Source organism: Cryptomeria japonica, chromosome 6 (genome assembly GCF_030272615.1).
Source record: "Cryptomeria japonica chromosome 6, Sugi_1.0, whole genome shotgun sequence".
NCBI lineage: Eukaryota > Viridiplantae > Streptophyta > Pinopsida > Cupressales > Cupressaceae > Cryptomeria > Cryptomeria japonica.
In genome coordinates this window covers 458916180-458930829 of record NC_081410.1, presented here as the reverse complement: position 1 = coordinate 458930829, position 14650 = coordinate 458916180, and the positions used below count along the sequence as shown (strand labels likewise).

Sequence of the window (14650 nt, the reverse complement as noted above, 5' to 3'; positions counted from 1 at the left end):
CACTTCACTTGGGCTTGCAAAGCCATGATAAAGTACGACGGGTTTGGAAACATGTTGGCTGCCGCCGGTTTCTGCTGACGCTTAAGGCCTCGTTTCCAGCAAATCATTACTAAAAGTGACTTCTTGTTTTTCCATGCGCCCAACTTTATTTCTCATTTTTTGAATCTGGGCTCGCACATTCCCCATTTATTGAAGTTGGGCTCATACATTCACGATTTTCTCTGCTGGGTTAGCTTCTCGAAGAATCCCTGCATTTTCCTCTGTTTCATGACTAAGGAAGCTTTGTTGGTGGACGAAATGGGGGGCGACAGAGTGAGATATGAACCGAATAATCCGGATGATTTTAAAATGACCCTCTTGTTTGGAACTTCTGTGTTGAAGGTGGAATTGCTGATTTTTTGGATTGCCTGAAGGGCCATGACGAACAACTCTAGGCTGCTTTCGCCTCCTCCTGGTTTGGAAGGTGGGTCTCGGTTGGAGGCATTACCTTTGATGTCTCTGAGGAGACTATTGGCCAAGCTACCAAGCTGACCCTGGATGGCCATCGTTGGAAGCGCACCAGCCACGTGGCTAACAACGAGGGTTTGAAATGGTTCTTTTGTAACCGTGAGGAACCCGTCAAGCTGCAAGGTGTGTTTGCGCGGGAGGAGCTCAAGCACCCATGGAACATGATCTGTCTCATGATCATGAAATACTTCACCCTCAAAGACAGGTTTAAGGTATTCTACTACTACCATTTGCCCCTCCTCAATCACTTCCGCAATAATGATTTGCTTTGCTTGTCGTTTTATTTACTGCACTCCTTGGAGAGCTCTGTTAAGGACACTATGGACCCCAAGCATGGGGATAAACCTCCTTTCCTCCTCCACCAGGTTCTTATATACAGGTTGTACAAATTCCATGAGGCCCTCTGCCCCTCTAGGAATCTCTCACTCTCTCAGCCCCCCATATCGACTCCCTAGCAACTTGCGGCCTTGTCTTTGGCTTTCCCTAGATTCTTCCAATTTCCCCATGAGGGATTTGCAACAGCCACCATGTCCCTGCCTGCCTACGCCTCAACTGTTTCTCTATCGGCCTCCCCCACTATTTGTCGCTCCCTGGCCAAGGGCAAGAGTAAAAACCCTGCTAAACGCAAACACATTGTCTATGATGACAATTCTTCCTCTGAAGATGTTGGCAATGATAACCCCTCCCTAGATTCAAAGGTTAAGAGGAGATCCTCTAGACTTGCTTCCAAAGGCCACAGGAAGAAGACCCCGGTTATTGAAAATCTGGACTCTAAGGAGGACCCCATTGGGGACAGCAAGGAGGAGGGCCCAAAAAGTTTGGGGGCCCCTGATGGGGGTGCTGACAATGTTAATATGACTAGGGACCCCATTGTCCCGACCACTGTTGCTGCTGTTGATATTTACTACTCTGGAAAGGAAAACTCGGGAACTCATTGATGATAAAGATATGACCCCTAACACTCTGGGCCTTATGGATGTGGAAAACCTCGACAACAATGCTTTGGATCCCAAAAATTTGAAAGCGGATTTAAACTTGGTTGAGAAGGTGATGCATTCTATACCGTTGATGGACTTGGTTAAAGACATTGATAACCCCATTGCTGGTGGTGAGTAGAAAGAGACTACTGAAACTGATCAGACTGCTAAGGTCCCCCGGGAGGCCCCCACGATACAACAAATGGAAAAGCTAAGCACAGAGGTTTCAGATATTACACAGAGAATTGAAAATCTAGGCCTTGTCCTAGATCTACAGTCTATCAAGTAGGAGATTAATCAACTAAAGAACAAAATGGCAGCTTGGGAAGCCCAAATGGTGGGCCTGAACATATTTCATAGGCCGGTCCTTCGTAGCTCCGCACTCACCCTCTCTCTATTGAGGGAATGTCACACTGACACCGAGGAGGACAAGCTGGAGGCTGGGAGCCTCTACAAATTCCTCTCTAATGAATGGAGCAGTACTATGGAGGCCTCGGGGGTGCACATGTCACCTCTGTAGTTTGTTTTCCTTTCCTGTTGTTGTTTTTTATTGCAAAAAAGAGTTGGTTCCTTTTTGATAGTTGTTGTTATTTGTTGTTATAGTGATGTCTCAGTGCTATGATTTTCGATAGTCCAGCTATGTAAAGGATCAGTGCCCTTGTTCTCACTGCTTTTTTAATCAAAAACATTTATTTTCACATAAATCATTTTTTCTCTCAATTTTATAGCCACCAAAATGTTAGAAATCAATAAATCAAGTTTTTTTCATCCTTAAAATAATTTATATATACAACTTTAAGTCTTTTAGGTTTATAGTTTGAAGAATTCAAAATTAATATTATCCTCTATCTAATGAGATGTGCTAACAAATCCTACTAGGTTCATCAAAGTAGAACATATATTTAGGTCTCAAGTAAAACAATTTTTAATCCAAATTCAATTTTTTGGTGATATTGGATTAAAGTTTTAAAAATATTCTGAATAATTAAATACACAGATAGTCTTTTTTTACAACTACACAATTTACACTCCTCAGAAGGCATCATGCAAAAAGGAACACTAAACTTTAAAAAAGAACACCAAACTTAAAAAAAGATAAAAAAAAATTAGATTTGATGGAGATGCAAAATAAAAGTTTAACTAAGACATAAAAAAGAAAAGTAAAAATAAATAATGACACAAAAATTACATGAACAAGTCAAACAAAAACCCTAAGGTATGAAGAAAACAAGACAATTAGACAAACTAATAAATAAACAAATAATAAAATCACAAAAGAAAACAAAATTAAAATGTCATTAATGAATTATGAGAAAACACGAACCTAGTTAGTGATATGGATGATGAGAAATGATGCAAAACAAAAGTATGTAAAACCACGCCACCATTTGTGAGCCCTAGAAATATCTCAATAAAGTACAAGAAAGTGTTCGTTAGGATACAATAAAACCAAAGAAATCACCAAAGCTCAAAGATTCATGAAAACATAAAAACAAAGTGATGAAATAAAATCTAAACAAGAATAAAAACTAAAGTGAAAATTGTCATTAATAAAAAGTTGAGGGTAGGCTGGGGTTGTCACATTCCATGTCAAGTGTTGGATTTTAGAGATTCTTTTATAATCATGTCAAAATGATCAACTCTAAAAGTTCAATGAAAGTGTTATATCAAATGTCAACAAATCTAATCTACAAGAAATGTGAAGCGTTTAAGGTTTTATTTGTTGTGTAAAGATAATTTGACAAGAAAGAAATACTTAAAATAAATAATAAGGTAAAAAATTCACAAATAAAAAAATTAGTATCTGAAGATCAAAACAAAGAGTTATATAGATGCATTGATGAGGAGGAAGTTAAGAAAACAACCTTCTAGCTTAACCTGGATAAGGCCCCTGGTCCCTTTTTCCAATCATATTGGGGCATCTTAGAGAAAGATCTTCATCGGATGGTGGAAGAGTCAAGAAAGAGAATGAAAAAATTAACACTGATGATTCTTCTCGGAGGAACCTTGGGCATGCTCGCATTGGTGGAGTTGGGCCGGACAATTCTGGTGATGTTTAGTTTATTTTCTCTATTTATAAAGGTTTAATTCTAATAATTTAATGGAGGCTCTTGCCATTTTGTATGCTGTTCGACAATGTTATACTCTTAGGTGGTGCAGTATTATCTGTGAATCTGATCATCCGATGGTGGTGAATTTGCTATCCTGACAGGAGCATGGGGATGCTAGTTGACACTTGGCATCAATTATTAGGCAGATTCTTCAGGTGTGCGGTTCCTGGATTCAACTATTTTCACAACATTCCTAGAGAGTGGAACAATGTTGCTGACTATTTAGCCAAATGGGACTTGGATCAAATGCAGAGAAATATAGTGGATAGGGGGCAATTGCCTTCTAATATGGTTCTTAGGCTAGATCAGCTAGCGGACAGGGATAGGGCTCTCTAGTTCTTTCTTCTTGTCTCTCTGTTTGTATCTCTTTTGTGATTGAATTAATTTTTACCCTTTTTAGTTAAAAATAACTCAAAAACAGCTAAAATGATTATTTGTGAATCTGATTCACAAGTAGTGGCGACTCTGCTGAATATTAATTGACACTTAGTCCTAATTATTAGACAGATTTTAAGGCTGTGTAGTTCTTTGGAATCTCTTACTTTTACTCACATTCTTAGAGTGAAATGGAGTAGTGACTGCCTGGTCAATTGGGCTTCTGATTGGAGGGAAGGTTGGAATATTATGGATAGGGGACGATTATATTTGAAATTGGTTCACATGTTGGAACAGTTAATTGATGAAGATAAAATTGATTATTTTTCTGTTCTTTGCTGGACTTTTGACCCCTCTTGCTATATTATTCTTTTTGTGTTAAATAATTTTTTACTCCTTTCAATATTAAAATACCTCAAAAACAAATAAAATAAACCAGTTAAATTAACTGCTTTTTATTTGTTTAATATCAGAAAGAGGGCTGTGACGTAAGTATTTGTTTGCTTGTCTTAGCTATCACAATTAATACTTTATTCAGCAACTTGCAGGAAATACTTGGATCTGCGATGAGGGATCAAATAGAAAACAGGGACCATTATTCTCAGTAGGAATCAAAGAATGTGAGCAAGACAAACCGACCTAAGAAAGGTATTTGTGAAATCCCATGTGGCCGGTGGAACATTTAAACGTGCACTATCAGAAGTACTAAATGCACCTGGGTGGTGGCTCAGGCAACGCTTGTTTATTTACTGAGTGCTGCAGACATTTTAATGGTAGTTGAGTATTTTAATTTTTTTTTTCAAAATTTTATTTTGAAATTTCAAATCATTCTTAATTGTGTTGTTTCCAAAATTTTATTTTGAAATTTCAAATATTCTTAATTTCTTATTTATAATGTAAACTCAGAATTGAATTAATTCTGTTTTTCATGCCATTGTTTAAGTATATTTTCTGTCTAACTTTAAGCTGGAGTGTTCCCATGCAATTTTTTCATTACAGACAAAGGATAATTTGAAATTGTTTCATATTTAGTGGAGCAACTATTTCTTAGGAATTCTTTTTTTCATTTGTCTTCAATCTTTCTTCCAAATTAATTGCAATTTTTTTTAATAAATATTTTCATTCATATATGTAAAGCAGTAACAAAATTGAATATTCATGGGCCACCAGCTCCACAACTATTCTATAAAAAAATGAGCAGTGGCTGCTAGCCAAAATACGCTAAGCAGCTGCATGAGACCTGGCCTAAGTTATGTTTTATTGGTCCACTGATGCATTTTATGATTTCTTACTTTTAAGATCTAAGAAATACATTTTCATTCAATTATGGGTAGCCATCATCAAATTTGGTTAAGCAGCTGAATGGGACCTACCCTAAGTTACATTTTATTGATGAACTGATGCATCACATGATTTGTTACTTTTAAGATCTAAGAAATACGTTCACATGATTTGTTATTTTTAAGATCTAAGAAATACGTTTTCATTCAGTTATGGGTATAGACATCATCAATTTTGGCTAAGCAGCTGCATGAGACTTGTCCTAAGTTACGTAGTGCAGTCAAATGATTTGTTACTTTTAAGATCTAAGGAATGCATTTTCATTCAGTTATGGGTAGCTATCATCAATTTTGGTAAAGCCACTGCATGAGACTTGCCCTGAGTTACGTTTTATTGGTGCACTGATGCATCACATGATTTCGTACTTTTAAGATCTAAAGAATACAGTTTCATTCAATCATGAGTAGTCATCATCAACATTAACAACTTTGAAATTATAACTATTGGTACAATATTGTCAACAAAATTAAATATTAAACCAATAAATACTATAACAATTATTGAAACATGCTCAATTACTAAATCTTTTCCCTCATGCTTTTCATTTAAAGATATCAAAAATATCATGAGTGTGGGCCTTTAAATCTAGAGATGTGTGGATCAGTCCAAGTGGATAGCGTTATCCTGAGTTTTTTAATGTTTATATTCAGTTTGGTTATGCTGTGTGGCCAAATAAAATACTCCCTACTTCATTAACACAGTCAACCCAGAATTTGGAGGTGGGTATGCATCTTTTTCACTATTGATAGAATAGATTTTTATACTAGATTTGTGCAGTGTTCACAGCAGGGCACATATTAAGAGCGTTACATTTTTGTGTTAGAGGAGGATTTGACTAAAATGATGTTTGAATTTTCTTCCGCATGTGCGTGTCTCCCTAACATCTTGTACATGTGACGGGGAAGGATCTCAACTTATTCAACATGGGTTCCCCTCGTCTGCAAGACAAAGATTTCTGTTTAAGGAAAAGTCTGATTGCTTTTCTTCTAGTATCCCTTGAATACTGAGGATGTTTTATTTTTGTTTCACAGGATTTTGCTCTAATGTCAATTGGATTCTCATGTATGTGTGTCTTATTACGTTGGTGTAAAAGAAGAGAATCGATTTTGTGTTTGGGAAGTTTAACGATTTATATAATTTTAGATCTGATATTAAAAAATCTTAGATATATTAGATTTCTAAAGTTCATAATGGTTGATGTGCTGTATTTTAAGATTTAATTGTGTTGCATCAAAAATCTATCATTAGGATGAAAGATGGATCATTTATCCATTTATCATTTTTCTTAACCTACCTTGATTTGCAATTTATTCTTTTTATTTCTACAACTTTCTCATTCTGATGATGAATCATAGAGTGTGTTCCGAACATTGATACAAATAAATTCTACACGATTGAACCCAGAAACACAACACATTAATTAAAACATCTGTTTCCCTTGACAAAGGGGCTTCTATAGTTTATTTTGTTTGCTTCTAAAAACTCACATGTTGGAACAGTTGGTTGATAAAGATTGGATTGAATAGTATTATATTATCAGTTGGACAGTTAACCTTTCTTACTCTGTATTTCTTGGAGAAATTTGTGAGACAACTCTGAAAAAATTTGTCCTCTATCTTCAATAGACAAGCTCTCCATGAAGATCAAAGGCCATTTGACAAGACAACCAGCCACCCCATTCCATTAATTAAGTACCCCTGTACAATAAAGTTTCTCACAAAAAAAAAGAAGATAAAAACTCAATGAAATAACTTCCTCTCCAAAAGAGAGAATGAGAACCTAGATAAAACCTCCTAAAAAATTATCTTATAAAGATAAATGAAAATAAAGAACTTTTAAAACATTTAGCTATAAAGTTTGCTAAAGATGAAGTCTTGTTTTATGTTGGAATCAATGAATCTCCAATAATTGTAGATCTTGATAAAAGGTACAAAGTATATTATGAATGACTTCAAGTACACTATTCAATTATGCATACACAAATGACTCAATAAAGTTGAAGATACAAGAATACTATTATCAAGAAATATAAAAACATTAAACATAAGAACATCAAAACCCATCTTTAAAAAATGTGCAAATAAAATCAAGTTGAATATTTTACTAAAATAACTAAAAACAAATAAAAAGATACACTGTATTTTATTTGTTTAATATCAGTAAGTATTTGTTTGCTTGTCTTACCCATTACAATTAATTCTGTATTCAGCAACTTGCAGGAAATACTTGGATCTGCGATGAGGGATGAAATAAGAAACAGAGACCATTATTCTCAGTAGGTGTATAGGTAGATATGGAATCAAAGAATGTGAGCGAGACAAACCGACCTAAGAAAGGTAGTTGTCAAATCCCATGCGGCCTGTGGAACACAACCCCAAATATAAATTTTAAATGTGCATTGTCAGAAGTACTAAATGCACCTGGGTGGTGGGTCTGGCAACGCTTGTTTATTTAGAGTTTTTGCAGACATTTTAGTGGTCCAGGGTTTTCTAAATTGGAGGTTAAATAGGGGAGAAGACATATTTATTTATTTATTTTTATGATTACTGTAAGAAGTTTATCATCAACACAGACAAAAGTCATAATTATTGGTCAAAGATTTCAGATTTCTACAGTTCATGTTTTTGATAATAAAAGCAGTAAAAAACGAGGGGCTGATCCATAGGTACAATTATGAAAACAGTGGCAGGACCATTGTCCGCATATAATCAGCAAAGTAGCAACCTTTTACCTCTATCAAAAACAAAAACTATACTACGAGAGTTTATCAGCGATAAAATAATACTAGTCAGAGTATAATTCATATGCCACGCAGGGCCATAAACAACAAAATATAAACAAAAGCATAAACTAGGCTAAAGGCTATGTTGACTAAAGGCTATTTTTGGATTCAACTCTGTGACTATGTCCACAGTCCATGTTGACTAAAGGCTATTTTTGGATTCAACTGTGTGACATTTTTGTTCTCATCAACTTTTCAGATCGCACTCCATGAACCATCATCGTGATGTAATAAGAGAGCTAAAGGAGAAAAATAAATAAATGACAGACCAAGGTAGGTTAGAAAGATTGGGAAGGAGGGAGGCCCTGCAACGTCTTCGCTCCTCTCCCATTTTGTTAACCTACCTTGGTCTGCAATTTATCCATTTTTCTTCTTTAACTCTCTTATAACATCCTGATGAATGTGATCCATTGCTTTGTTATTCTTCTGCTTTGAATAAATTTTAACCCCTCCTTTATTTCAATGTGATCCAAATGTTAGTAAATTTTCTTTTTACATAATTTAATTCAATGACAGTATTTATTTTCAATTATTGATTCAATATTATTAAAATATTATACATTAAATCAATAAATATTATAACAATTATTCAATAGATTTGCAGTCGAATGCATTGACTTAAAAATAAATAAAAAATCACGACTGTGGGCCTTTAAATCTGGAGCTGTGTGGACCAGTCCAAGAGGATAATATTCAGTTTGGTTATGCTGTGTGGGCAAATAAAACACTACGTGCTTCATTAACACATTCAACCCATAATTTGCAGGTGGGTATGCATCTTTCTCACAATTTGATAGAATAGATGTTTCTACTAGATTTGTGCAGTGTTCACAGCAGGGCACATATTAAGAGCGTTACATTTTGTGTTAGAGAAGGATTTGACTGAAATGCTGTTTGAATTTTCTTACACGTGTGTGTCTCCCTAACATCTTGTACATGTGACGGGGAAGGATCTCAACTTATTCAACATGGGTTCCCCTCGTCTGCAAGACAAAGATTTCTGTTTAAGGAAAAGTTTGATTGCTTTTCCTCTAGTATCCCTTGAATACTGAGGATGTTTCATTTTTTTGTTTCACAGGATTTTGCTCTAATGTCAATTGGGCTCTCATGTATGTGTATCTTACTACGTTGGTGTAAAAGGGAGAATCGATTTTGTGCCCTAGGAAGGTTAACGATTTACATAACTTGGATCTGATATTAAAATATCTTACATATAATAAATTTCTACAGTTCATAATGATTGATGCTCTTTATTTTTAGATTTAACTGTCTTGAATTTATTTGCATCAAAATTCCACATCAAAAGATGGATTATCTATCTATTTATCATTTTCTTAATCTATCTTAGTCTGTAATTTTTTCTTTTTATTTCTACAACTTTCTCATTCTGATGATGAATCATGGAGTGTGTTCCAAATATTGATACAAATAAATTTTACATGATTGAACTCAGAAACACAGCACATTAATTAAAACATCTGTCTGCCTTGACAAAAGGGCTTTATAGTTTATTTTGTTTGCTTCTAAAAATTGATTGATTTTCCTGACCTACAATTATCTTCGAAATTGTCTCACATGTTGGAGCAATTGATTAATAAAGATTGACTTGAATAGTGTTTTGTTTTCAGTTAGATGGTTGACCCTTCTTGCTCTGTATTTCTTTCTCTTTATGTTTTACCCTTCTATAAAAAAAATAAATAAATTAATACTCTCAAATAACCTGTGCTGTGAGAGTTGACAAAATATCTGAATCGCAAATTGCAAGGAAGGATCGCCCGAGTCCATTTCTAACCTCTGTTTTCCTAAACAATAACTTCCCAAGTTCCTGAATGGTTCCATATTGTACCTCCATGTGACCAAATGCCTTAAAACTATGTATGGTCGAAACCCATTATAGATTTTTACACTTCAGTCCACTAAACTTGTTTGATTCTTCACCTTTTGACAGTTTGACTGCAATCCCTCTTTAACTACAGCCTTTTACGAGGCTGTCCCTCTTCTGATCTCGGCTCATTGATTCAAATCAAAAGGTTAGCTTTTGCCTACACTTTTTTTTATTAATATTTGACCGAAATTTATAAAGTCAAACCTTTCACAGGGAAGACTCGTCAAAAGAAATTTTGTCAAAGTAATGCTCCATGTATCACCAATTGACACCAGTACCTTTCCTTCGTTGAAGTTTATTCGAGCCATAATATATTGCAGAACTACTCATAAAATCTCTGGCTTTACATATTATATTGGCTGATACATTATAATTTTTAGAATTTTTAGATTTTTAGGAGGAGGTTCCGAATCCACCTCTAAACCTATCTATTATATTTATGTTTTTTTAGATTGTAAAAATTCAGTGATCCCTCTCTGAATTGTAGTTTTTAATGTGATTGGTGACGCTGGTGGGACACCTCTAATAACATGTGATTGGAAGAGACTGAATCTCCCACTTTATCACAGAAAGTTTTTACCAATTGAACAAGCTCCCAACCCTCATATATCCTGCTTAATTAAAATTTAAATCTAATAAGGTTTTTTTTGCAGGAGTTTACGAAATATCTATTTTATGAAAGAAATCTGGTAAATTGGCAAGGCATACAATCATTTTTGGTTTTCTTTGTTCTTCAATACTCTTACATGGCTTGAATAACCTGTTGCAGACACTATGCGTTTTCTTGTAGCAACTCTTGGGCTATTAATAGTAGCACAAAGAATTCTAAATGAACTTTATAAATATCGAGCCTGTAAGAGGCCTACGCAACATGATAAGTTGATGCCAGTGATAGAGCTGACAGAAGATGGGCATGTCGAGAAGCTTGAGCCGTTTGGGGAATATGTAGGTGAGATCACACATCTTGGATTCTCAAGTTTGTAATCTAGATTCTTCTCTGAAGTCGTTTTAGATTGTCTGAGATCTTATCCTTTTATTCTAAAACTTTATACTAAAACATCAAAGTTTATAATATTTGTACAGATCTGCTAGTTTCTTGAGTGTTCATAGTTAAAAGGGAGATTCCTTTTCAAGATTAGTGTTTCAGAATGCTTTCTTATGGCCCGACTTATGGGCCATAGGATTGTCATTGAACATAAATCAGCATAGGTAGTAACAATCTTAGATTAAACATCGAAAGAGATTCTCAAATATATGTGTTTGGTTTATAATTTATATGTTCACTGTTATGTTAACTAAAAATTGATCTAATAAACCTTTTGCTGAACTTAGTTCTCGCTATAGAGATTCAATTACAGTTTGCAAGCAACATTCGGAGGCGTGAATAGCTCGGAAGATTGTAAACATCTTGCTGTGTTTGTGTAGAGGAATAGAGAGTAAAACTGAAGTTACTTGTATATGTTGCAGTTCGGCAACTTGGTATTATGACACCTGATGGTGATTCTCGCCTTTCCAAGCTTGCTGAAGAGTATTTGAGGGGAGATAAGAGCAATTCTGATCGGAGTCGAGAAAGCATCCTTTTGTATCTTTCTGATATGTGCCCTGAAGATGAAATTGAATCTCTCTATAAAGTGATAACAGATGAGCTAGATAGCTGCATACTAAGTTACTTTGCATTTCATTGGGATCACTCTATGTTTACGATTAATCAGGTAATCACTTGCAACAAAGGACAATTCCCCTTTTTTATTTGAGGTGCTTTAAGGTTTATTGAAACCCTACCAGGTTGAATAAAACATGAAGTTGTGGTAAATATGCTTTTCAAGATAGGTTTTGGGTTTGTGTACAGTTGCTCATATATTCAAGAATTTTCTAGGTTCTACAGATTAATTCTCCGAAGAATAAGCTTCAATCTGCTGTATATAGTGCTACCAGGTGAATCATATACTAAAACTTCTATGCATTTGGTTGACATTTTGAACCCAATAAAAATTCTAGTTAGGCATTCAGCTTTTTTCACTTTTATGATTTACATTTCACAAATAATGGTTCACAATAACTCTCTTCTCACAAGATTGGATACTCTTCACTTACGAAATCTAAATACATCTGAAATTCCATCTGTCATCCACCCCAGTATTGATCTGATTGACGCACACTTACTGTGGAGTTTCCCTACAATTAAGTAGTCCACTTCGCTTCCTACCTAATATGCAATGTCTTCAACATTCATTGTGGAGCTCCCTACCTCTTTCATTTTATGTATTTGGCATTTTCCATAGCACAACATTATACCATATCATTTTTCATTTTTCCAGTTTCCATGTTTTTCTCCCAAGGTTACTATCCCTCTTTTTGAAACTAGTTTATATCAAACAAACGAGTTGCAGGGAACAAAGTGCTCAACGGATTGTGAAGAATCTCAAGACAAAAAGTGTATTTTCTACTTTATTACAGGAGTCTAAAGCTATTGGCCACCTCCCCAATCTTCCTAGTGAGCACCTCCCCAGTCTTCCTAATGAGACGAATGTAGTTATGCCACTGCTTGCCAAAGATAGAAGCCCTGTGCTGCTTCTAATTGGGGGTGGGATGGGAGTTGGAAAGAGCACGGCGGTCAAAGATATAATGAAAAGGTATTATCTGATTTTATAATCGTAATTCATGGGATTATTCAGTGTCCATTGTAGTTCAAACTTCAGAGTATCGCTCAATGCAAGTATCTACTAAGAAAGCTCCATACTATAGAGTTCCAATTAGATTCTCTCAAACATACATGCTTGCTCTTTTGAAATGGATATGTGTCTTTGAATTTGACAGTTTCAAATTCTATCAAATTTTGTTTGGGCAGCCCTTTCTGGTCAAATGCAGCAAAAGATGCTGTGGTAGTAGAAGCAGATGCTTTCAAGGAAACAAATGTCGTATACCAAGCCTTGAATTCTAGTGGGCATCATGACTTGTTGGAAGCATCAGAACTGGTAAGCATCCTCTGTCTTAACTGAATATGAAAATTCAAGTATCTCTCCTATTCAGCAAGAAGAATCACTTGAGAAAAACCAGTAAACAGTTAGTCCCAGATCAGAATGTAACCATTTTATATGTTTCCTAGGTGCATCACGAATCAACCGATGCAGCAGAGTCTCTCCTTGTCACAGCCTTGAATGAGGGTCGTGATGTAATATTTGATGGCACAATGTCCTGGGAACCATTTGTTAAACAGACAATTGACATGGCTCGAGATGTCCATTGGAGACAATATAGGAGGGGTCCAGGCTATAAAAGAGCAGAGGATGGTTCTGTACTAGAAAAATACTGGGAACCAGTTGAGGATACTGATCCTCCCAATGGTTTGAAAACCAATGATAAGCAACTTGAAAATGGGAGGAAACCATACAGAACAGAGCTTGTTGGAGTCATCTGTGATGCACATCTTGCAGTAGTTCGTGGCGTGAGGTAAACCCTCACTTTTTGATTGTCTTTGCTGAATGTTTAGATGCTATGTGTGCATGATGCTGTCCTGTTTGATTAATTGTGTTTCTCAGGAGAGCCATAATGACAAAACGAGCTGTGAGGGTTAAAGAGCAACTGAATTCAATCAAAAGATTTGCTGTTGCTCTTCCGAATTATTATGACTTGGTTGATCAAGTCAATATATTCAGTACTAATGATATTGGAGGCCCAGCAAAGGTAGTTGATAAACATTATTTTTATAATCCAAATTAGTTTAGTTCTACTGTTCTTTTTATGCATTTGAGACCTTGGAAGAGTGTATTGTGTTTCTGAATTGTATAATCTTCATGGAGAAATTATCTGATGTTAAAATGGGAAGTTGCCACCAATTGGTATACAATTTTTAGGCTTTCACTTTCCACATCTAACAATTGGTACTTGTTCAGATAATAGGATGGAAAGAGAGGCAGAGTAAATTGCTTGTTGATCCTGAAAATCTCAATGCTGTGACAAAGTTGGCCTTTTTGAATGAGAATGCAAGATCGATGTATGAATTGTACGGTTCACTGAATGACACAGTTGAGTTAGATAAGGCCATGAAAGAAGCATTATCTCCTGAAAGAGCCTTGCGTCAGAAGCAGTTGCTGAGTAAAATTCAATCCATTGAAACTCATTTGCTACATAGAAATTCAAGCAGCATCAAATCCAGCCACTCTGCATCCTCTCTTATGCTCTGACTACAGCCGACAGTCTTCACTGGACTCTTCAGATTTTAGTAGTCATGCATATGGTCACAGTTCATAGAACAATAAAGAGGGTTTGGGCCCAGATTCCTTCTGACCCAGCTCATCAGAAACGACATATTCTGCTTTCCATTTCAACATTGTAGATAGCTTTGTTATCACAAACAATTTTACATGTCAAGGGGATAATCATGAAGATAGCAATGGTGGATATTGTTGAATATTTAGTAATTCTTTTTATTTGCATAGTTATGTTTTTTGTTTTTAGTTTGATAAGTTTCTATAAATCTTTGATGTATCTAAAACTTTTATATAACAAGTGTCATGTAGTGGCAAGTACTTCTCTTTATAGTATTGTATTAAAAATATTTGTTGTAATTGTTAATTATTATAATTTTTGAATTGTTACATTTTTGTAATATTAACTATAACTCTCATTTCAATATAATAATATTAATAATTATAAAACTAGCAATGGCACA

The 14650-nt window shown here is 35.2% G+C and overlaps 1 protein-coding gene across 6 annotated transcripts; it reads left to right on the top strand.

The window, feature by feature from the left end:
- The first annotated feature begins 5897 nt into the window (after positions 1-5897).
- LOC131051074 (calmodulin calcium-dependent NAD kinase) lies at positions 5898-14435 on the top strand. 6 transcript variants are annotated; one of them, XM_059207428.1, is made up of 10 exons: positions 6014-6030; positions 9172-9260; positions 10748-10927; positions 11446-11690; positions 11855-11913; positions 12369-12611; positions 12827-12953; positions 13085-13428; positions 13518-13662; positions 13872-14435. In XM_059207428.1, exons 3-10 carry the CDS (start codon positions 10753-10755, stop codon positions 14160-14162), a joined length of 1629 nt encoding a protein of 542 aa, XP_059063411.1. In that variant the 5' UTR covers positions 6014-6030; positions 9172-9260; positions 10748-10752; the 3' UTR covers positions 14163-14435. The 6 variants fall into 6 exon arrangements, with proteins under 6 accessions (XP_059063410.1, XP_059063411.1, XP_059063408.1 ...); XM_059207425.1 differs by lacking the exon at positions 6014-6030 and adding an exon at positions 6049-8859; XM_059207427.1 differs by lacking the exon at positions 9172-9260 and having other exon boundaries at positions 5898-6030.
- The last annotated feature ends 215 nt before the right edge of the window (positions 14436-14650 follow it).